This window comes from Perognathus longimembris, chromosome 10 (assembly GCF_023159225.1).
Source record: "Perognathus longimembris pacificus isolate PPM17 chromosome 10, ASM2315922v1, whole genome shotgun sequence".
NCBI lineage: Eukaryota > Metazoa > Chordata > Mammalia > Rodentia > Heteromyidae > Perognathus > Perognathus longimembris.
Genome location: NC_063170.1, coordinates 28367871 through 28393219, shown reverse-complemented (window position 1 = coordinate 28393219; position 25349 = coordinate 28367871). Strand labels below are relative to the sequence as shown.

At 36.4% G+C, this 25349-nt stretch overlaps 1 protein-coding gene across 7 annotated transcripts in view; it reads left to right on the top strand.

Moving 5' to 3' along the window:
- Phkb (phosphorylase kinase regulatory subunit beta) overlaps nt 1-25349 on the top strand; it is a 204216-nt gene that overhangs the window by 18838 nt on the left and 160029 nt on the right. For 4 of the 7 annotated variants that reach the window (XM_048355673.1, XM_048355671.1, XM_048355670.1 and 1 more), the window contains 3 exons: nt 12803-12892; nt 16706-16844; nt 19041-19140. In XM_048355673.1, the coding sequence (XP_048211630.1) occupies nt 12803-12892; nt 16706-16844; nt 19041-19140 (329 nt within the window). The remainder of the gene's footprint in view (nt 1-12802; nt 12893-16705; nt 16845-19040; nt 19141-25349) is intronic. The other 3 variants (XM_048355674.1, XM_048355676.1, XM_048355675.1) reach the window with 1 other exon arrangement.

The window sequence follows — 25349 nt, the reverse complement described above, 5'->3', positions numbered from 1 at the left end:
AGTTACATAGTTCATTTTTTACATAAGGTACATTGAACATACTGACTACATTTGCTCACCCTTCTTTCTTCTATGCCTGTCCCCCTCCTCCTTTTCCCAACCCCCAAAACAAGTTTTCACTTCCTGGTATTTGTTTTGGTAAGCAGTACTTTAGCTGTTAAGAGGAATTATACATTTAGATTCCTCCCCTAAGTATACCCTCCATTAGTCAGTTTGTGTGTAAATGCACTGAGCACTATATATGTTATGCAAAGTTGTATGTAGATCCAACTTCCACATATGAGAGAAAACATGCACAGTTTTTCTCGCTGAGCCCCACTTCACTTAATGATTTGTTATAAGTGTGTCCATTTCCCTGAAAATGTTATAATATTATTCTTCCTGATAGATGAGTAAAATTCCATTGGATATGTGTACCACATTTCCATCATAATGCATCATACTGTTTCCATAACTTGGCTGTTGTGGATAGTGTAGCATTGAACATGCATATGCCAGTATCTTTACAGAATTCTGACTTGCAGTGCTCTGGATAGATGCCTGAGGGTGGTTGGTTACTGTTGGTTATTTAGTTTTTTTGACAAATATTCAAACCTCCTTCCACAGTGGTTGTACTAGTGTACATTCCCACCCACACTGTAATAGGGTTCCTTTTTCCTCACATGTTTATCAGCATTTGCTACTGTTTGAATTCTGTCCAGTCTTAGTGAGGTGAAATGGAATCCAATGGTGTGTGTGTGTGTGTGTGTGTGTGTGTGTGTGTGTGTGTCCTGGAGCTTGAAATCAGGGTCTGGGTGCTGTCCCTGAGCTTTTGTGCCCAAAGTTAGAGCTCTACTACTTGGACCACAGTTCCCTTTCCAGGTTTTTGGTCATTAATTAGAGATAAGAATCTCACAGACTTTCCTGCCCGTGCTGGCTTTGAACTGTGTTCCTCTGATATCAGCCTGTTGAGAAGCTAGGATTACAAGTCTGAGCCACCAGTGCCCAGCTTCAATTTTGTTTTGACTTGCATTTCCTTTATAGACAAGAATGTTGAACACTTTCTCTATATGTATTGGCCATTCTTCTTCTGAGAAGTCTCCATTTAGTTCTTTCATCCCTTTATTGGTTGTTAGCTTCTTGAGTTCCATATATATTTTGGACGTTATGCCCTTGTTGAATGTATAATTGATGAAGATCTTCTCCCATTCTGTTGGGTGCCCTTTTAATTTAGTAACAGTATCATTTCTTGTGCAGAAACTTTTTTAGTTTGACATAATCCTGTTTATCAAGTGTCTCTCTTATTTTCTGTGCCCCTGGGACTCTCTTCATAAAGTTCATGCCTTTCCTGATAAGTTCTAATGTTTCTCCTATTAAGCTACTGCAGTTGAAACTAAACTATGAGACAGACATGGTGGTGCATACTTGTAATCCAGAAAAGAGGAGGGAGGGAAGGAAGGAGGATGGCAGGCAGGAAGGCAGGCAGGCAATGTAGAAAGAAAAAAATTAAAACTTTTATATTTTATTTTGATTTTTTATTAGTATTCAATACTTCTTCTATTCAAATCTTTATCAGGATATTAGAACTAATAACATAAATAGTAACTACACTGCTGACTTTTCCCAAGACTAGAATGTTGATTCATCAAAGTGAAAATGGTAAGTAGATATGGCTCAAATCCGTATTTTCAGTGTTGAAAGTATTTTTTCCCCACCAGGTCTGGGGCTTGAACGCAGGGCCTGGGTACTATGTAAGAGCTTAATTTGATCACAGCTAGTGTTCTACCACTTGTGCCACAGCTCCACTTTGAGATTTTTTGGTAGTTTACTGACTTTACAGGCCAGGCTGGCTTTGAATCATGATCCTCACAATCTTAGCCTCCTGAGTAGCTAAGGATTACAGGTGAGCCACTGGTACCCAGCTTAAAAATAGTTTTGTACAGTAACATATGACATAACAAAATGACTCCTGTTATATTTTATTACAACACTAATAGGACACATAATAAAATAAAATATGTTTGGTTAAGATTGAGAATGCTATATAGGGAACTAATTTTCATCTTTATGTGGTTTGTTAATGGTTAGAAGCTTAGAATTAGAAAATTTCACTAAAATAATTCCCCTAGTTTGTCTTGAGAAATAGCCTATATTCTGATTAGTAGTAGTCTTTAGAAAGTGATCCACAAAACAGAGCAAATGTAAATATTTTAGAGGCACAGTTTGTGTTATTGATTTATAAATTTTACTTAACTTCATATGCCTGAATTACTGTAGACATTGTACCTGATTCTGAGTAACTCTCTTCGTAAAGTTTGGAAATCAAAGAATAGCAACTATTTGTTCAATAATATCTATCTAGTTCACACTGTGTCAAGTACCATTGGCAATAGAGTTACAGCAATGAATAAAACAACCACTCTTGACCCAGGTACTCAGGACTCTTACCTGCAATCTTAGCTGTAAGGGAGTCTGAGATCTGGACAATTATGGTCTGAAGCAAACCTTGAGAGAAAAGTCCATGAGTCTCTCCAATCTAACCAGTAAAAAGTAGGGCTGGTGGTGTGCCTTAAGTGGTAGAGTGCCTGTTGCATGCAAGCTGAGTCAATGTGAGGCCCTGAGGTCAAATCCTAGTACCAGAAACCACTATTGGAAACATTAAACAATTTGTCCTTTAAATGCATTTTTCCCTATAAAGGAATTCTAACACCTTTATAGAGAAAGGATTAGGATTATCTTGATACAGCTCAGATCTCACAGATATCACACAAAATCATAATACATTATGTACTCTAATGGAATATAAATAAGATTATTTAAAAAGATAATTGAGGGCTAGGGATATGGCCTATTGGCAAGAGTGCCTGCCTCATATACATGAGGCCCTGGGTTCGATTCCCCAGCACCACATATACAGAAATTGGCCCGAAGTGGCGCTGTGGCTCAAGTGGCAGAGTGCTAGCCTTGAGCAAAAAGAAGCCAGGGACAGTGCTCAGGCCCTGAGTCCAAGCCCCAGGACTGGCCAAAAAAAAAGATAATTGAGTAATTGATATTCATAAGGTCAACACATGAAACATCAACCAGACTGAATGCCTTAAATAGATTTTATGTGCCATGCTCCTTCTCTAAAGGTCACTGGAAGAACCTAATACCTTTTTTATTAAAAATAAAATAGAAATAGTGGAATGGCCTTTTCACATTTTATATGGCCAAGTTAAATGGGTAAATGTGACTTCATTTTTTATAAAACTATGTTATTCATATTTACCAGTTTGTATTTTGTTAAAATACATTTTTTTCTTTTTTAAAACATTTAGTGGTCATTCTAGGGTAGAAGATAGCCTCCTTTTATTAGCTTTTATTAGGGCAACGAGTTGTTTCATGTGTGACTACTGAACTATTGACAACTCAGATGTCTTTCAGGACAGGATTTGTGACTTTTAGCCAAAGTGGAGTTTGATATTGGAACCCCCCCGCCCCAAACTTATGCAAGGTATCCAGATCCTTCAAACCCAAGTCTAGAACAATAAACACTGTAACACTGCTAACTCTTTAATAGTATGAAATCATGATATTGATTTGGGTGAAATTTGTGGTACTCAATTTCTTTATCATCAAATTTCATAATACTTAATATAAAGCAATGCTTGATTATGGACCAAGATATGATTACTTGTCTTGTTTCCAGGAGGTAAGAATAATGGGGTCTTGGGACGGAGGGCAAAAATTTCCCAAGTTTGGAAGCAGTGAGGTAATTGTAGAGGGGATTGTGAGGATCTGTGTATGGAGAAAGAAATGTTCTCTGGGAGTATCTTCATGAGTTTCTTATACTATTAGACTTCGCTTTTGTTTTTGTGCTGATTCTGGGGCTTGAACTCAGGGACTGGGTATTGTCCCTATGCTTCTTTTGCTAAAGGCTATCATTCTGCCACTTGAGCCACAGCATCACTTCTGGCTTTTTCTGAATAGTTTATTGGAGATAAGAGTCTTATAGACTTTCCTGCCCTGACTAGCTTTGAACTGTGATCCTCAGGTACTCTCCTGAGTAGCTATGATTACCACCCGTGCTTGGCTACATCTAGTGTTTTATAAACTTTGTTCTGTTGATAGTAGGGGTTGGGAGTAAGGTGCCAAGCCTGAATCTGAGATCTTGCTCAGGATAATTTGGAAGTGGGTAGAGATGGGTGGTAAACAGGTTCTGAGAAAGCCATTAAAGAAGTTTGGAAATGAGGTTATATAATAAAGACTGAACTGGTGGTAGAACTGGGTCCTAGAAAATGGCTGGTTAAATCTAGGTGGGGCTGGGGATATGGCCTAGTGGCAAGAGTGCTTGCCTCATATACATGAAGCCCTGGGTTCGATTCCTCAGCACGACATATATAGAAAACGGCCAGAAGTGGCGCTGTGGCTCAAGTGCCAGAGTACTAGCCTTGAGCAAAAAGAAGCCAGGGACAGTGCTCAAGCCCTGAGTTCAAGCCCCACGACTGGCAAAGCAAAAAAAAAAAACACAAAAAACCCCCAAAACCTAGGGGTGGGAACAAAGCATGAGACAACTTACTTGAATGGAGAATTGCTACAGAAGAGTAAATGCTGATAACTGGGAAATGCCTTGTAGATTTTGTAAACGGGATTGGTTAGGGTTCTGGGAGAATTTACAGCTGGAGGTTAGATTACAGTGGGAGGAAATGGAGGTGAGTGCTTTTTAAGCTGCTCCAAAAATGTGTCAAGGAGAAAAGAGAGTTTCCAGTTTTCATTCAGACACCTTCCTTTCTCTAGTTTTGGAAGATCTGGGTTTTGAATGAGGGACTTAAAGGTCATATGAAGGGAATTGGATATGATGATATCAAACTACTCGTAAAGGGGATGAGTTCAGGCCACTAATTGATGAGGGGACAGTGCAGACACTTTTTTTTTTCTGTCAGTCATGGGGCTTGAACTCTTGGCCTGTGCACTGTCCCTTAGATCTTCACCTCAGGGTTAGTGCTCTACCACTTGAGTCACAGTGCCACTTCTGGTTTTCTGGTGGTTAATTGGAGATAAGAGTCTCATGGAGTTTCTTCCCCAGGCTGGCTTTGAACTCAGATCTCAGCCTCCTGAGTAGATAGGATTGCAGGGTGCGCCCTTAAAATACATTTCTTATTCAGCTTACTATCAACCATGGAGAAGTACAGAGTTAAAAATAATAAATGAAGTCATTATATCGAACACACATTATACAAAAATTAAACTATATTAACTTGAAGATAGGTATAGGAGGGGAAAAATGGGTGAGAATGAGGTATAACATTAAGATGCATTGTACTCATAACTTGACTTATGGAATTGTACAACTACTTAAAATTTTAAAAAAAGAAGATTCATGGCAACTGGCCTTTCGCCCTATCTCAAAAATAACCAGGAGAAAAATGAGGCTAGAGGTGTGTTGCGTGAAGCTCTTGGTTCAAATCCAGTACTGCCAAGGAAAAACTCTTTGGAGATTCAAATGAGCTCTAATAATAGAGAAAAGTAAATACAAAAGGTCTACATATACATGTAGTTTTGGATCAGTCTACTATTTAAGGCAGAAAAAGAAAACAAAGATTAAGGGCATTTAGCTCTTCTTAGGAAAGCTCTTTGTTTTGGTGACAGTTTATGGCATAAAGGGGAAGAACACACACACACTTCTTCTTCAGAGAGATTTAAGTTCAAATTTGTACTGACTTTTTTTTTAGCCTGGGTGGGGGGTGGGGAGGAGAAGGGCTGACCACCTTGTGCTCAAGGCTAGTGCCCTACCACTTGAGCCACAGCACCATTTCCTGCTCTTTTGGAGTGGTTTATTTCAGATAACAGCATCATGGACTTTTCTGCCAAGGCTGGCTTTAAACTGCAATCCTCAGATCTCAGTTTCCTGAGTAGCTAGGATTATAGGCATGAGCCACCAGAGCCCGACTATACTAACATTTGATAACTTCTGGTATATACCTCAACTTAATATCAACCTCATAGCCTTGTCAAGACTTGGAAATTGGGTAATTTATTTAAACTGACTTATATCTTATATAGTGCCTAGACATTCCTTTTTCAATTTAAAAACTACTTAAGTAGTAAACACCTTTTTACATAATATTTAGACAGATATATGGAGTAAAAACCATGTTCCTTTCTTCAGCAACAGTTTTGTGTACATTTGCAAACAGTACATATATGGTTATTAGGCTTAGTTTTGCAGCATGTAGGATCCTACTGTTCGTTTCTTGCTCTGTGACATTATGTTGTCCTTTTCTTATATTACAAATAGGTATACTGAATTCCTTTAAGATCTCCCAAGGCACTTCACTTAATGAAAGTGTCGAATATATGTATTCATTCTCATATTGAGAGGACATTTATTCCTTAAATGTTTTAAATTTTGTGCATGATGAAACTAAATAGAAAAAAAATCAATTTTAGCTTCTGTGTTTCCCAGGAATGTATCAGTGATCTTGAAGATGCTGTAAGTATTGTGTCATTTAAAAATTATAAACTTTTAAGGTCTTAAATGTCATTTTTTGTTAGACTGCCATTTCTTTAAATATTCTTCTGAGAATTTGCAAGGTTTTACTTTTTTGTTGTGTTTTAGGGGGAGATTAAAATTTTCATTAGCATATCTTAGCTATGCAAAAGGATTTCATTGTGAGATTTACAAACATGAGTGTATTATACTTTTTTCAAATTCAGTTCCTCTATTTTTTTCATCATCCCTCTCATCAATTAAAATAATTTTAACACACTTCATTCTTTTGTATTTTTTTCAATTTTTTATTGTTACTATAAAGGTGATAGACCGCGTAGTTATAGTTAAGTCAGGTAATAAGTACATTTCTTTTTGCAGTGTCACACCTGTACTTGCTGTTTCCCAGTTTATTCTACTTTCCTACATATGTATAAAAATACTTTGACTTTATGCAACCTCCTTCACTGTCCTTTCCCCCTTTCTCTTCCAACTCATGCCTGTTTATAAAAACATTTTATAAACCTAAAATATATACATAAATTTTATCTAAAACGTATTTATAAAGTACATATTTTACATTCCTGTCTGTCATTCATTTATAAGGATTAAACTACATATGATAGAACATGTGATGTTTATCTTTCTTAGACTACATATGAAAGAGAACATGCGATGTTTGTTTGTCTTTCTTAGTATGGCTTTTTGTGTTTAATATGATAGTGCCTACATCCATCAATTTTCCTGAGAAAAATGTAACACTTTATGGCTGTATAAGACTCCATATAGATAAGTACAACATTTCTTTATCCTTTTATTGGTTGATGGACACCAAAACTGATTCCTTATTTTGAATTTTGTAATTAGTGCTACTGTCAACTTTGGCAGTTGTTTCCGGTGCTGTATAGGATCTTTTTAATGTGATGTGGTCCCACTTTTCAATTCTTTCTTTTTTGTGTGTGTGATTAAGTAACTACATATATTTCACAGTACACATTTTAACCTTCGCAGTGATGAAAAAAAACTTTCAACAATAAAACCTTTCTTCCAACCACAAACAAAATCACACTAAAGCCACCAGCACAACAATGTTCATCGCAGCACAATTTGTCATAGCTAGAATACGGAACCAACTCAGATGCCACTCAGTAGACGAATGGATCAGGAAAATGTGGTACATATACACAATGGAATTTTATGCCTCTATCAGAAAGAATGACATTGCCCCATTTGTAAGGAAATGGAAGGACTTGGAAAAAATTATACTAAGTGAAGTGAGCCAGACCCAAAGAAACATGGACTCTATGGTCTCCCTTATAGGGAATAATTAGCACAGGGTTAGGCAAGTCACAGCAGAGGATCACAAGAGCCCAATAGCTATACCCTTATGAACACATAAGATGATGCTAAGTGAAATGAACTCCATGTTATGGAAACGATTGTTATATCACTGTTGTTAACTACTTTCAACGTGCTATGTGTAACTATAACTTCTATTATTGATGATCTTCTTGTATCCCCTTCCTGTGGTTGTATCTACACTATCTCTGTATCTTATCTGAGTATATTGGAAACTGTGTATACTGGTATTAGAACTAGGAAATTGAAAGGGAATACCAAAATCGAGAGACAACAGGGTAAAAAAAGACAAACAACTACAAAAGCAATACTTGCAAAACCGTTTGGTGTAAATGAACTGAACAATTCATGGGGGGGGGAAGGGAAAGGGGGAGGAACGAGGGGGGAATGAGGGATGAGATAACAAACAGTACAAGAAATGTATCCAATGCCTAACGTATGAAACTGTAACCTCTCTGTACATCAGTTTGATAATAAAAATTTTAAAAAAACACACCTTTCTTCCAGATTAGGTGATATGTACATTTCTTTCCTTTTGTTTAGTAACATCTGTTCCCTCTTTCTTTCTCATTCCCTCCCTCCCCCATCACCTGCCCTTGAATTGCTTAGTTCACTTTCATCAATGTCCAGTGCAGCTTATGGGTCCCTCTGCTGTATCTTTTCACCTGCTTTCCACTTGTTCTGTGTCCTCCCAACTTCCCTCAGATGTGTATACATGTGTATACACCATATATGAGGTAAAGAAATGGACTCGTCTAAAAATAAGACAATTTCAGAAGAGATCCTTTGTTTCATTTTCAGTCTGTAAATCATTTTATGTACATGTGAAGTGGTGCTTTTCACCCAGGACTGTCGCCTTTTGGTCTCACTGTATATTAGTATCTTGAGTCCTGTTTACTTTGTCATGTGTCATTGCGTTTTAAATTTAACAGACATGTCAGGGAGACCATGTGTCATCTGTCTCTCTGTTCTTGGCTTACCTCACTCAACATGATTTGTTCTAGTTCCATCCATTTCCCTGCAAATGCCACTATTTTATCATTTCTAATGGCTGTGTAGAATTCCTTGTATATAGGTACCACATTTTTTTTGATCCATTCTTCTGTATTGGAGCATCTGGGTTGTTTACATATCTTGGCTATTGTGAACAGTGCAGCAGTGAACATGGAAGTACAGGTGTCCTTGTATCCTGATTCCTGTTGCTCAGGGTAGATGCCTAGGAGTGGTATGGCTGGGTTGTAGAGCATGTCTGTGTTTAGTTGAGGAAACTCCAGGCTGCTTTGCAGAGTGGTTGTACTAGTTCGCATTCTCACTATCAGTGCAGTAGGATTCCTCTTTCTCTTCATCTCCTCCAGCATTTGTTGTTGCCTGAGTTCAGAGTATAGGCCATTCTGACTGGGGTAAGGCGGTATCTCAGGGTTGTTATTTGCACTTCCTTTACAGCCAAGGATGGTGAGCATTTCTTCATGTGATTTTTTAGCATCTTGACTTTAGCTTCCTTGCCCATTTAGTGGTTTATTAGATTTGGGAGGGATTAGTTTCTTGAGCTCCCTGTATATAATGGATTTTAGGCCTTTGTCTATTGCATTGCTGATAAATATCTTTTCCCAATTGGTTGCTTGTCTTTTTACTTTAGTAGTTATGTCTTGAGCTTTTCAGAAACTTTTATTTATTTTTTATTTATTTATTTATTTATTTTGGCCAGTCCTGGGCCTTGGACTCAGGGCCTGAGCACTGTCCCTGGCTTCTTCCCGCTCAAGGCTAGCACTCTGCCACTTGAGCCACAGCGCCGCTTCTGGCCGTTTTCTGTATATGTGGTGCTGGGGAATCGAACCTAGGGCCTCGTGTATCCGAGGCAGGCACTCTTGCCACTAGGCTATATCCCCAGCCCCAGAAACTTTTATTTTAATGTAGTCCCATTTGTCTAGTCTCTTTCCAATCTGTTGTGTCCTGGGACTCTGTTCAGGAAGTTTCTGACTGTGCCTTTTGTTAGGTTTTTAAAGTAGGTAGCCGGTAAAGGAGAACGCCACGTGGTATTCAGGCAGGAGAGAAAGTTTATTACCGAACTGCTGGCCTGTGGCCAAGGTGATCCATGGCCGGAGAGAAGGGAGAGAGAGAGAGACCCCCCACCCAGCCCTGCTTTATATAGGGCAGGGGCAAGGGGTGTGGCCAGGTGGATTAGGAAAGGGGAGGTAACTGCCTCCAGGTCTGCAGGTTACCCAGGTAACTGGGTGGAGACTTAATGAGGTGGGGGCATCTACATGGAGCCCTCAGGGAGAGGACGTAACACCTACGAGTTCTAGTGTCTCTCCTACTCTGTCCTGCAGTAGTTTCAGAGTTTGAGGTCTGATGTTGAGGTCTTTAATCCATTTTGAGTTGATGTTAGTGCATGGTGACAGGCTGGGATCTACTTTCAGTTTTCTCGTGTGGCTGCCCAGTTTTCCTAGCACCAATAATTGAAGAGGCTATGTTTTTTCCATTGTATGTCTATGGTTCCTTTGTGGAAAATCAGCTGACTGTAAGCATATGGTTTTATTTCTGGGTCTTCTAATCAATTCCATTGTTCTTCGGGTCTTTTTTGGTGCCAATACCAAGCTGTTTTTGTTATTATGACTGTAGTAAAGCTTGAAATATGGTACTGTGATACCTCCCACTTTTTAATTCTTTTTCTTATTATTATAGCAATTGCAATTCTGGTCAGATAAGTTTTACTAGCAATTTTGAAATTTCAGATTGTATAGTAAGATCTTTGATCCATTTTGAATTGATTTTTTTGTACAGGATGAGAAGAGACTTGTAGCAATCACTCTTGTACATGTAGTTATGCAGCTTTCCCATCACTGTTTGTTGAAGTAAGTGTTTCTTTTCCAGTGTGGATTTTTGGTGTCTGTCAAATTGGACAGCTGTAGCTATATGGGTATATATCCAGTTGTTCTACCTACTCAAATTGGTCATTGTGATGTTTTATACCAGTACCGTGCTGTGTTTGTTGTTGTAGCTTTGTAATGTAATTTGAAGTTACATATTGTGGTATTTTATGCATCACTGTGTTTTGCAGAGGATTGTTTTGGCAATGGGAGTCTGCTACATTTCCAAAAGAATTTTAGGATTGATCCTTCTATGTCAATGAAGAATACTATTGGGCTCTTGATGGGAATTACGTTAAATCTATGGATTGTTTTCAATGGCATAGCCATTTTCATAATATTCTCATGCATAGTGTTTCTTTCATCTAGCATCTTTAGTTTTCTTTAGTGCCAGTTGAATGCCAGAAGGCAAAAGACTGAAATGGGAGGATGATGCCAGGAGTCATAATGATATTTCAGTTCTCAGATCTTTCCATTTTTACTATAGGACTATTCTACTTGGTGGTGTTATGAAGAGACTTTTCTGAGTCTTCACCCAGAACACATTGTTGCCTGTTCCATACTTTTTATCCGTAAAGCCAAAGAAGATAATGGGATTTTTGTCTGAATGTATAGGTTCTTCTTGTTATTTTCTTTTTTTTTTTTGGCCAGTCCTGGGCCTTGGACTCAGGGCCCGAGCACCGTCCCTGGCTTCTTCCCGCTCAAGGCTAGCACTCTGCCACTTGAGCCACAGCGCTGCTTCTGGCCGTTTTCTGTATATGTGGTGCTGGGGAATCGAACCTAGGGCCTCGTGTATCTGAGGCAGGCACTCTTGCCACTAGGCTATATCCCCAGCCCCTTGTTATTTTCTTTATACTGTTTATTGTATGCCTAAACTTAAGAGGATTCTCAGTATCTTGGTTTTAAGCCCACATACTAGACATAGCAATTTTTTTTTTTTTTTTTTTTTTGCTTGTCCATCATGGGGCTTGAAGTCTGGGCCTGCAGCTCTTCAGCTCAAGGCTAGTGCTCTACCACTTGAGCCACATTGCCACTCCTGGTTTTCTGGTAGCTAATTGGAGATAAGAGTTTCAGAACAGGGAGAAAAAAAACCTTTCCTGTCCAGGCTAGCTTTGACCAGTAATGCTCAGATCTCATCCTCTTGAATAGCTAGGATTATAGGCATGAGCTACCTATGCCCAGCTTATACATAGCAGTTTCATGAATATAAATGCCTTTTCCTCGAACTCATAATCTTAATACATGTCTACACAATTTATCTCTCTCTCCTCCAAGATAAATTATAGATTCATTTTTGTGCTATTTCATTATACTATCTGGTATATATTACCTAAAGCCAGAGATGGATTAATTTGACCCTGAGACATTAAGAATTTCTCAGTGCTTTTAATGAAAATTAGAGACAGTACTTAGTCTAATGGTTAAACATTCAAACATTTTTCTTGTACTAGTTTAGTAAGTACAGCAGTCAAGTGACCAATTTTCTGTATCCATTCTGTGGCATATTGTCATGAATATTTAGTGCCTTGTAGCTTTTAATCTCTCTGCTCTGCTAATACCTTTGAGTAGTTTTCATATTGAGTAGGAGGTTTGACTTCTGTTTACAATCCAGATACGAAGTCAGGAAAAGTGGAGACAAATATTTCAGTATGAAACTAACTGAATTTTTATGGACTGTATCAATTTGGAACATGTGAAAATCATCCTTTTTCTTTGGGGTTTTAGTATGTAAGCAATTGACAGAATGTTACTATCTGGTGAAGCATTAGCATAAAAAGTATGGTTTGGATTTAAGGAACAATAATGAAATATTCTTCTTAGTAATGAGAAGTTACCCTGTGACTACCACAGGAGTATTAGTGATAGTTGTGTTGGGCCAACATATACACTAGATAGTTGGATCAAATGCTGGTTGTGAGGTAGGAATGCCCTGGGACAGAGTTCCTCTCTGCTTATTTTCACAGATGCCTTTTTTCTCCTTCCCTCAAAGTTTTGGCAGTAGTAAAACTTGGTAGCTCAGATATGAAAATGCATTTAGTGTGCTAAGTAGTGCTTCTTTGTTTCAAATCTTTCTCTGTTTATCTAGGTGAAGATGACTGAATTTAATTTCTTTTAATTTTTCTTGTAGGCTCGGTTTATGAACCGCTCAAAAGCATTAATCTTCCAAGATCTAATAATGAAACTCTGTGGGATAAGTTGGATCATTATTATAGAATTGGTAAGCAAAGTCTGATGTTGTAGCATTCACGATGCCCTAGTTACAGTGTTATGTGGGTGATGGTATTCTGTCATTTGGATGTTGGGATGGTTTCAGTGTTTATTCCAAATGTATATCTATACTGTAACTATGAAGGAATCCCACAAACATTCTGGCTTGTGAATAATTTTATAAATATATACACATGTATGTGTGTATATATGTATATATATGAATAAGTTAAATATTAATGTGTGTTAACAAACATCCTCAAGTTCTCAAATCTGGTAATGCTTAAAAAGGAAAACATAGAAAGTATAGGTATACGTCTTTCTCCATACATATACATACCCCAGACTCACCAAAGGAGATATTAAAGAAATCATACATAGCAAAGAAGTAGATAAACACAATCAGGAAAATGATAGGAAAAAATAAACATTTCACTAAATGAGTACTTCAGCTGATTAGGAATAGGAAAATAATATACATCACAAAACAACAAAATGAAAAGTAACACTATAGATCTTTCAATATTAACACTGAATATCGATTTCTTTAATTCTCCAGTTAAAGGACATAGAATGGCAAGTAGGATTTAAAAGCAAGACTAGAGCTTTTTTTTGACAGCGAATGTATTTCGCTGACAAAGACGAACATTGGCTTAGGGTAACAGGATAGAAAAAGACCTTCCAAGCAAATGGACCCAGAAAACAGCCAGGACTCACTGTAGTATTATTTGATAAACTCAACTTCAACATTAGAAGAGATATAGGTCATTTCATAGTAATAAATGATATAGTTCATTGAGGCAAAACTTACATGCACAAAGTATGACCAACTTTATTAAACTAAAAATCACAGATAGATGCCCAACAGAATAATAGTTGGGAGCTTTAGTATCCAGTTCTCTACAATAATAAATATTTCAGAAAGCTCAGGATTAAAAGACTATATGTACCAACTGGACATAATAGACATCAATATAGATTTCATCCAACTGCTGCACAATGGACTTTCTTCTCAGCAGCCCATGGAATTTTCTCCAAAATAGATTGTATTTTAGGACATAAAGCCAGTATTACCAAATATAAGGACATTGGAACAGTCCTTATATTTTGTCAAACTATTGTGAAGTAAAGCCAGAAGTCCACAACAAAAGAGACTACAGAAACTATTCAGTTAGATGGATATCAAACAACACACTGTTTTGAATCATGAGTGTGCCATAGAAGAAATAAAAAAATAAAAAAGTTCTTACAATATGATGAAAAAACACAGACCTCTAGAACTTTTAGGATAACACAACAGCAGTGCTCAGAGGGCAATGTATAGCTATGAACATCAAAACAGAAACTTCAAATTGTATAATGTCGCACCTGTATCATGATTATCTATCTGTCTAGTTATCTATCTAAAATGATATAGTACACCCACATCATATATCCTAATGATGCACTTCAGTGTTTGAGAGAAATAGAATAAACGACTATAAATTAAGCAGACAGAAATAATAAAGATTTGGTCACATGCACATAGATGTAGAGCCACAGTGGTCTTCTCCTAGGAATATACTCCTTTGGTCTCACTGTGTGAATGTTTAGAGTCTTGCTTAATTTATCATGCTCAAGTGTAATTTTTTGTCCTTTACCATCCATTGTGTTTACTTGTAGATTTATAGGCACATTCTTATGACTACAAATGAGGGAAACCATGCAACCTGTGTTTCTTTGGGCCTGACTTACTTTGGTTAATATAATTTTTCCAAGTCTTGCTTACTCCCCTCCTTTGTTGCTGTTTTTGATTTCTGTATCTTTTGTATGTAAATTTATATTTGGGGGGAGGTAAGCATGGTCAAGAAGGAAAAATAAGGGAAAAATGAGGGAAGAGGTGGCACCGTTCAAAAAGAAAAGTACATATCACCAAACTTATGGAATTGTAACCCCTCTGTGAATCACCTTTACAATAAAAATAAAAATAATTAAAAAGATTGTCTCAGAAATTCATGAAATGGAGACTAACAAATTTATATAAGGAAGCAATAAAAGGTAGTTGCTTTGAAAAGAAAATTTCTAAACTCTTAACTGGTTTGACTCAAATGTGGAGGAAAAGACCCACATTAATAAAATTAGAAATAAAAATGGAATATCACAAAAAATTCCAATGAAATCCAGACTCATGAAGGAATCAAAAACACATTTGAAGAAGGTGGTATATCTAGAAATAATAGATACATTTCTAGATGCATTTGACCTACCTTAATTGAATCAAAAGTGTATAATCCACTTAAATCTATAGCAAGCAATGCAATTGAAACTAAGAGAAAAGTCCAGGATCCATTAGGTTCATTACTGAATGATATCAGACGTTCAGAGAAGAACTAACATCAATACTACTCAAGCTTTTCTACAAGACAAGCAAAAAGAATATATGTTACATCCATGGCATATCTAGACATTGCCATAACAAGAAAGACTTATAGACCACAATGTCTTAGAACATAGTTGCAAAAATTATCAATCAAGCACCTGCAAACTGAATGAAATAACTCATTGAAAAGATTATATACCATGATCAAGTTTTAATTCCAATGATGCAATGATGGTTTAACATACATAAATCAGTAAATGCAATACCCTACATATATTGAATCAGCCAAAATTTTATACCATCCCATTTGACACAGAAAAAACGTTTGACAAAATTCAATACCCTTTTTAAAATAAATATTTTTAAAATAATTACTTATTGTCAAAGTGATGTACAGAGGGGTTACAGTTTCATAGGTAAGGCAGTGGTTATATTTCTTGTACAATTTGTTACCTTCTCCCTCATTTCCCCCTCCCCCCTCCCCTCAATACCCTTTTTTGATAAAAAGAAGAAACTAGGAATGGAAGGAATGTACCTCATCATAATAAAGAGGAATAAATAATAAATTCTACATACCAACCAATAGTCAACATTATATGAAGCTGAAAAAAGCTGAAGTCATTTCTGTTAAAATCACAATCCTCTAGTCTCAGCCTTCTAGCTAGGATTACAGACAGGTGTGAACCACCAATGTTCAACATCTTTCTGTTCTTATTCAAAATAGTGCTGGAATTCCTAGGTAAAACAATAAGGCAAGAGGGGATAAAAGGGATTCAGATAAGATGGGAGGCATTCCATGAGCCTTGCTTGTAGCTGCTGTATGTCAAAGATACTAAAGATTTCATGAATAAAAGCAGATATAAAGTTGTATATATAATATGTGAGTGTATATATGCATATGTCTGTATATATACAAGCAAACATGCATACATATATAATATGCATAAATATATATGTGTATATTCTTATGTATTAGTCATCAGAAAATACTGAATTCTGTCCTGTTCTCTATTTTTTTCTAATCCTTCCTATTTTGTGAATAACTTACACATACCATTGAATTGACCTTCATCATTTAGCAAATGCATAGTATCCTTTGATATATAAATGTTTTAGCTATTTTTAATATACTGACTGTTTTGAGAATATTATGCTCAGTGTTTTTACTAACCATTTCCTCCCCTAATGCCTGAGGTTGTCTTAATAATTTGAATCATACCACATTAACCAGGATATGCTAAAGACTTTACAATTTCTAATTATCTAAATTGTTACTCAAGACTATGAAGACCTCATTGTGCAGAGTGACACATGGGCTAGAGTTCTTGAAGTGATTTAATAGCTTCAAAAGTTTTTGCTAAGAGCTAAGTTTAGAAACAACAGAATTTTCAGAAATGGAATGTGAAAGCACCCAAGATGAATGGCTTATTGTACAAATCATTTTTTGTCTGTCTTCCATTGTAGTTAAGTCAACATTGTTGCTCTATCAAAGTCCAACCACAGGGCTCTTTCCAACTAAAACATGTGGTGATGATCAAAAGGCCAAGATACAGGACAGTCTGTACTGTGCTGCTGGAGCCTGGGCTTTGGCTCTAGCATACAGGTGAGCTGTAACTCTAAGACTAGAGAATGGAGTTTTGTGACACCAAGAGAAATTAAGCAGCTATCTTTCTGCTTAGTTCCTTATTTACTGTGTGAGCGTTGGCTGCTCATATTCTCTTTGGACCTCTAAACCATTTCACTCTATAAGGGTATAAGGGTTTACTTGAGAATACTTCTACTATTCTCTGTTTCTGTCTGTGTCTGTCTCTCTCTCTCTCTCTCTCTCTGTTTCTCTTTCTCTCTCTCTCTCTTTGCCAGTAGTACTTAGACTTGAACTTAGCTTTTTCACTCAAGGCTGGCGCTCTACTGTTTGAGCAACACCTCCACTCTGGCTTTTTGCTGGTTAATTGGAAATAAGAGTCTCTTAAATTTGTCTTCCAGGGCTAGTTTCAAACTACAATCTTTAGCTCTAAGTTTCTTGAGTAGTTAGGATTACAGGCATGTGCCACCAGTGCCCAGCCTTATTTTATGATTTCATATAAAAATGGTTTTGCCTGTAGCTTTCTTAATTCCACTTTAGTTTTTTTAGCAGAATGAAATCTATAATGATGCCCATTGAGTTGGTTGCTTTTAATCACAGAAAGCATTGAGGATGTTGCATTCTACTGATGATAAAACTGGAGCAAGAGTAACCAGACTTGTTCATGTTATATAGCTAATGATAGTACCAGGACCAGGATTCATTTCTTATTCTTTTTGATTTAGAGTTTTACTTAAAACAATTCATTGAGATTTCAGTTGTTAAATTTGATGGTAGGTTTAAATATTACTTTACAAAATTAAAGCCAAAAAATTCACACTACTGAATTTCTCCTTGTTTTATTGTACATAGAAAGAACTGAATCCTGATGCACAGTAATACAGTTTAGTCATAATTAAGATTATGAAGTATCTCTACATTTAGTTTAGGAAAGGGACCTATGAGTTTATTTCTGATTTGAAGGTCCTATCTTCTACATGAACATCATTCATAAATTATTATTATGTTGGATTTTTAAAAAATAAAATTGAATATTGAGGTACCATGAGGTACCATCTTTAGCACACTGCTGTGGTAATGTTTTTAAAAATATTTTCTTACATATCTTATGTAAATGCAATACTACTTGATTAAATGTAAAGTGAGGTGAAGAAACATGCCTTATTCATTGTAGCTGTTGTTTAACTTTTTGTACATTAAAATTTTTTTAAATTAAATATTAGGAGAAAATTGCTTTAAGTGATATAGAACAGGCACCATATGGACAAAAGTCAGACATTAGTCTTTTCCCAGAAGACTTCAAACATCTAATAGAAAATTTAAAACTGTTACTTCACTCAACACAGTGTCTGTGTAAAATTTTACCCCAAACCTCTTTTGTCTTTTGTCAGAGAGGGAATTGGAATACTGGGCACATTTATGCTTATTTTACTGTAGTGCCTACATTAAAAAGAAGAAATAGGGCTGGGAATATAGCCTAGTGGCAAGAGTGCTTGTGCCTCCTATACATGAAGCCCTGGGTTCAATTCCCCAGCACCACGTATATAGAAAACAGCCAGAAGTGGTGCTGTGGCTCAAGTGGCAGAGTGCTAGCCTTGAGCAAAAAGAAGCCAGGGACAGTACTCAGGCCCTGAGTCCAAGGCCCAGGACTGGCAAAAAAAAAAAAAAAATTATGCAAAAATATGTCACAGATTATACTGGATCTGTATTAGGTTGAGAACATCCTTGACTCTGGCTAACATGCCTCACCTGGCAGTATTGAAAACATGGCAGATCAAAGAAGGCATGTACCTTCCTTAAATTGTGCTTCTTTAAATCCCAGTGGCTACGGTATAACTTAGAAGGACATATCTTAAAATTTTCCTCTAGTTTGTAACTGTTCATTTCAATAACCTGGTGGTAGGGTTGTTTTCTGACATGAATCCCTTAAAGTTTCAGTCATTGTAGAAAATACTATATACTGTTTTTACATAGTGTTTTTAAAAGAATTGGCTTTCTTTCTGAAACAAGGGGGAAAACTGCACAAGTTTCATTGTAGAATTTCTTTTTTGGTAACATTTCTAAGTCTGATGGGCAAATTGCCTTTCACTGTGACAGAATTAGTAGACTTCACTAGAACACAGGATTAGTCAGATAGTTAATGCTTAATTATCAAAAGCTCTGCTTCCTTTTCAAATGCATTTCCAATTTGTTTCATGAGTTATCTCTCTCACCCAGGCGCATTGATGATGACAGGGGAAGGACCCATGAGCTGGAGCACTCTGCTATAAAATGTATGAGAGGAATTCTCTACTGTTATATGCGTCAGGCTGATAAGGTAAAACATTGTGATGTGGACTAAAATTCTCACAACGTTCTTCAGGATTAATTTAACCAGTGTTGCAATAGCATATATGTTCTTTGCGAAGGTAATGCCACATCCTAGGTCAGTGTAGATAGGTTAAAACAGCCTTTACCTTCTCAGTTCGGGGTTTTAAAATTTTGAAATGGAAAGAACACTTTCAGTGATAGGTGATTGAGAATTGCCCTTTAGACATGAATTTGTTTGTCTTGTATCTGGTGTTTCCTTGTAGAAACCTAATTTTTCAAGAGACACACCAATATTATAATTGTAACCAATATTATATTATTTAAAGAAAAATCTTTGTCAGAATTACTTTTCAATATGTGAATTTCTCTGGATAAATTGAATTTACTATATAATATTTCATTCATTTACCTGTAAAGAGGCTAGTAATTATAGGCTTAGAAAATTGAGTTTTACTGTTATGCAGAAATTAAAGGACATAAAATATGCTTAACATCATTTGTAAACTGTAAAGCTCTATGCAAATACAATGTGCTTCCACTTCCCTACTACCTCTGCTTCCTACATCTCTGTGTCCCCTAAGTGGCCCTATTTGTTCATCAGTGTTCATGAATCTCTAAGACCTTGTCCGTCTGGCCTGCCTTCCTTCCTTCCTTCCTTCCTTCCTTCCTTCCCTCCTTCCCTCCCTCCCTTCCTCCCTCCCTCCCTCCCTGCTTGATTGCTTGCTTTTAAAATTTCGATCTTTAAGTAGTTACTACAAAGGAGTTCCTATTTAAGAAAGCAGTTTATGATTACAGTGCACCTTGGTCAATGTCACCCTTTCTGATGATTCTTTACAGGACTCATAGAGTCAGTAGTAGTGACTGTGGTTTAATACAACAAAAGGAGATAAAGAGGCAAAGCAAAATCTGCAAGTAAAAAGGTGCTTGGGGCACAATCTGGAGGAAACAAAATGCTAGCTTCAGAGTGATTTATTTTTGCCACCAACTTATCTTGTCAACACATGTAAAATGTTGTCTACCAAGAAAGATCATTACAGCTCATTCATTTGCTGTTTGGGTTTATTAGGACTCAAAGTTTTTATTGCTCAAGGTTTTTATTGGTGGCTTGTTGGGTATGTAGCCTCAGTTTAGTTAGCACTTGCTGAAATTCTAGACTCCCTGAGAAACCAGATGTAGCAGAAGTGGCATTGTTTGTATAAATTATGTAGGCATAGTGAGTCACTCTTAGGAGAAAACAATGGGAATCCTTCCAGAATTTCAGTTCCCACATACCAGCCAAGGCTTACACTTATTGGCAGCCTTTTCTTGTAAGGGTAATGAAACAATAAATGAAAAGCATTTATGGTAATGATACTAGGTTCAACTTAACAGTAAATATTTATTGTCATCATTATTAGTCTTTTTCATTCTCCTAGACCATGTGTTTCAGATACATTTCTACGTTTATGTTTAAAGATGCACATACCAGTAACTGCATAGGCAATTTTTTTTTTTTTTTTTTTTTTTTTTTTTTGCCAGTCCTGGGCCTTGGACTCAGGGCCTGAGCACTGTCCCTGGCTTCTTTTTGCTCAAGGCTAGCACTCTGCCACGCATAGGCAATTTTGATCATTTAATATTTTGTAATTTTTTAATCATGTGAATATGTTTTCCTTTATACTTAGAAAGAATTATTTTTATTATTTTATTTTTTTTAAATAATAATTACTTATTGACAAACTAATGTACAGAGGAGTTACAGTTTCATATGTAAGGCCATGGGTACATTTCTTGTACTATTTGTTACCTAGAAAGAATTATTTTGATAACAAACCACCTCATGGCATATGTTCGAAGCCAAAACCTGAAAAATATTGTATTCTGCCAGCAGAAAGTGGCCCAAAACAGCTGATAGAAATAAACTCACTCATCAAGTGAAAATAGAGATAGAGGACGAACTTGTCATTTTCTGCTGAGATCTAACTTTGTAGATCATTATTGCAAGGATTTTAAAAATGCTTGAAATAAAGTATATGTCCTAGAATGATAGAGTAGAATTAAATTAGTGTATCATACATTATAATGATTAAATTATGATTAAAGTTACTTTTCCCTAAGTGAGATAGTACTGTTTATTCCCAAGTATCATTTCACAAATGCTTAGTGTCTGGCTAGATTTGATTTTTCTTTCTTAGAAATAATTGTGAGAGCATGAAATTTCATGTCTTTTCAACAAGCTGACAGACTTAAATTAGAGCTATTTATCAGAAGGAAGGTATTTTTCTTTGTATCATGATTAGCCACAAAATCATGGCCTTCTAAATATTATTCTGTTTTACCAACCAGTTACCCCAACCGGTTTTATTTTAAATAAAGTATGAATGTGACTTAAGTTGTCTGATATCCTTCAAACTATAAAGGATTAGAATTGCTTTCCTTACATAGCTCTGCGTAGAGACCATTAAAATAATTGTGAATTGGGTCACATTGGATAGTTACACTCATCATAAAATGTCAGGACTAGATATTCTTCCCAGCAAAAGATGATTCACAAGTTTCATACTATTTTTTTATTGCTGAAATCTCTCTTGATCTTCATAGTTTCTTAGAGTAGGAAAGGAGATTATGATCCACATGTGAGACCGTAGAAACTATGATCCATGGTTCATATGTGAGTCAGGGAACTATGATGGTTAAACTGGTGTTCACTGCTTCTTACTAAGTAGTTATTTATTTATTTTTTTTGTAATTGTAGTCTGCAGATTTATCCCAGGGCCTTCTGCTTGCTAGACAAGTATTACACCACTTTGGGTATACCTCAAAACATTTTCTTTTTTAAATAAGAGCTCACTAACTTTGCCAGGTTGGCTTGAGCTCATGATCTTCCTGACTGCTTCTTGAGTAGCTGGCATCACAATTATTCACCAACCATGCCTGGCTCTTACTATACCTCTTTTTGGCATTCATCGTGATCATCATTCAAACTTGGCTATTTTCTTTATGAGTTTATAGTAGTAGCTAATAAGAACGTAATCTTTAAATGTGAGGTATTTATCTTTTGGCCATTCTTTAAAACTAAAGCAACCCATGTTTATAGTGTTTATTTGCCAAACTGTATCTTCGTCATCTAAAGTAAAACAAGAACTAAAAAGTCTAAAGCTTTTGCACATTCACTAGTTTCTTATCATAAATCAAGCTTCCTAACTATTTTGTAAGAACTCTAGGTAAAAGCATTATTTTAAGTTTATTAAAAGTTGAATGAGTAAATAGAATTGTCTTTGATTTGTAGAACACCAAGGAATCTTATTATTGTATTTTATTATGTTGCCACTTAGCTTAATTCCTGCATAGTAATGTCAGGTATGTCTTTACCTTTTAATATCTGAATACCTATTCTACTGTTTACTCCTTTATCTGATACTTGCTATGGAGAAGTACACAGATTTTCAATGTTGATTCAATCTTCAATTAGTAGTTTAAAGGGCAATGATTTTCTGTAGAAATGTTCCAGTATGTAGTTGTCTACTTAAAACTTTGTTTAAAAGAGGAGGTAGAAAAGATGGTGAATTAACTTCATCCATTTGCTTCTAAATAAAATAAGTCAGAGTAACAAAGGAGAGACTTCTGAAAAAAGAGAGGAAGAGCACCACAAGAAAACAGGTGACAGGACACCTGAAAAGCAGAGAAAGGAAACACATAAATGTTAGGAAACAGTATGCAGCTCCATCTAGTCTCTGTGAGAGTAAAGGGAAGCTGAAGCCAAAACCATGGTAAGCTTAATGCCTCTGGCAACAGACTGGCAGACCTATCATATATTAACCCTGTATTTTTCTTAAACCTGTTTTGGAAATACAGAGTGACAGTGACTCCTTGTGTATAGCAGGCTAGCACTGAAGAAGAAAAATATTCTGTTAATTCCAGTATCTCACAGTGCTCTACCCAAGCAACATCTCGAAAGAGGGTTTTTTTTTTTAAGATTGAGCTACTCTAGGGACCCCCAAACAAAGAACAGCTGTGGTTTAGAGGGCTTAGGAACAATGTGTCTGGGTGGGAGATGGCCATCAGAGATATCCTAGAGATGATAAGGTTCTGACATGGATTTGTTGGGTTCTTTTTTAAAGTGTGTTGCTCAGTTAATGATGGGACATGGTGGCTGGTGGCACTTCTTTGGTGAGGAGCAAGCTCTCTCACCTAATGATCACTGTGGGATCAAATCAAATGAAAAGGCCAGGCTGGGGATATGGCCTAGTGGCAAGAATGCTTGCCTCATATACATGAGGCCCTGGGTTCAATTCCCCAGCACCACATTTACAAAAAACAGCCAGAAGTGGCTCTGTGGCTCAAGTGGCAGAGTGGTAGCCTTGAGCAAAAAGAAGCCAGGGACAGTGCTCAGGCCCTGAGTCCAAGCCCCAGGACTGGCCAAAAAAAAAAGAAAAAAGAAAAGAAAAGGCCAACAGAACTTTTAAGACACAGCAAAAGCTTCCCAAAGAAGAAAGTTTATGACTATAGGTGCCTACATTAAGAAAACCAAGGAGATATTTGTGTATAAGCTAATGATGCTCCTCATATTCTTAGAAAAAGAAGAATAAGCCAAACCCCAAAGCAGTCAATCAAAAGAAGTAATCAAAAGAAGATTAGGGTAGAAATTAAAGACATGGAGACTAGAAGAGTACATAGGAATCAGTGAAATAAAGGGTTGTTTCTTCACCTATAAACAAAGTTGACAGCCCTTACTACTGAAAGAAATGGGCAAAGGCCCCAACTGATAACATTAGATATGAAAAAGGAACTAGTATAACAAATACCACTAATTTCATTAGGAGATATTCAAAAAATGAACTGAAAAATCTAGAAGAAATAGACTATGAAAATTTTAAGAGAATATAAACTCCTTAAATTAGTCTTTAATGAGCAATGAGATTGAAATAGTAATAGTCTCCAACAAAGAAACATTCAGTACTGGGTGGCATCACCATTAAAGAACTAACCCCAATGTTTCTCAGGTTATTCCATAAAACAGAAGAGGAAGGAATGTTGCAAAAGTCATTCTGTGTAGCCCTAATACTAAAACTTGATAGGTGTATGACAAAAAAATAAAATTATAAATCAATTCTCAAGAAATTCTCAAGTACTTGCAAACTAAATTCAATGACACTTATGAATGCATAAGATGGTGCTAAGTGAAATGAAGTCCATGTTATGGAAACGACTGTTATATCATTGTTGTAATTACTTTCATCATGCCATGTGAAACCGCAGCTTCTATTGTTGATGATCCTCTTGTATACCGTTCCTGTAGTTGTACCTGCAATATCACTGTATCTTATCTGAGTACATTGAAAACTGTAAACATTGGTTTTAGAACTAGGGAAGTGAAAGGGAATATCAAAATCGAGAGACAAAGGATAAAAAGACAAATGACTACAAAAGCAATACTTGCAAAACCATTTGGTGTAAACCAACTGAACAACTCATGGGGGTCAGGGATAAGGGGAAGGGGGAGGAGAGAGGGGGGAATGAGGGAGTAGGTAACAAACAGTACAAGAAATGTACCCAGGGCCTAACATATGAAACTGTAACCTCTCTGTACATCACTTTGACAATAAATAAGAAAAAAAATTTAAAAAATCATCTACTTAATCATCATCCTAATTCAGCAAAAGAAACAGCATCAAAGACAAACGTCACATGACCATCTCATTAGATACAGAAAAGGTCTTTGGTAAAACTTTCCTTCATGATAATGGCCCTGAAAAAACTAGGAATGGAAGGAATATATCTCAACATAATAAAGGCTATAGGTGATAAAGCGTTGTTTGTAGGGAATGACTGAAGTTAGGAATGACACAAAGATGACTTTTCTACTCTTATTCACCATTGGGCTGCTATTTCTAGCCAAAGCAATGAGGCAAAAAAAAAAAAAAAAGAATAAAAAGAGATACATGTATGTAAGACAGTGAGAAGTAACCCTATCACTATTTGCAGATGATATGATCCTAAACTTAGAAGGCCCCAAATACTACCAAAAAGCTTCTGATAAACATAGCAGCAAAATTTCAAGATGGAATATTAACATTTTAAAAATTAGCAACTTTTCTATATGGCAATAATAAGCTGAGGGAGAAATCAAGAAAAAGTGCATTCATAATAGGCACAAAAATACCTTAGGATAGCTAGAATCTGGAACCAACCCAGATGCCCCTCAGTAGAAGAATGGATCAGGAAAATATGGTACATATA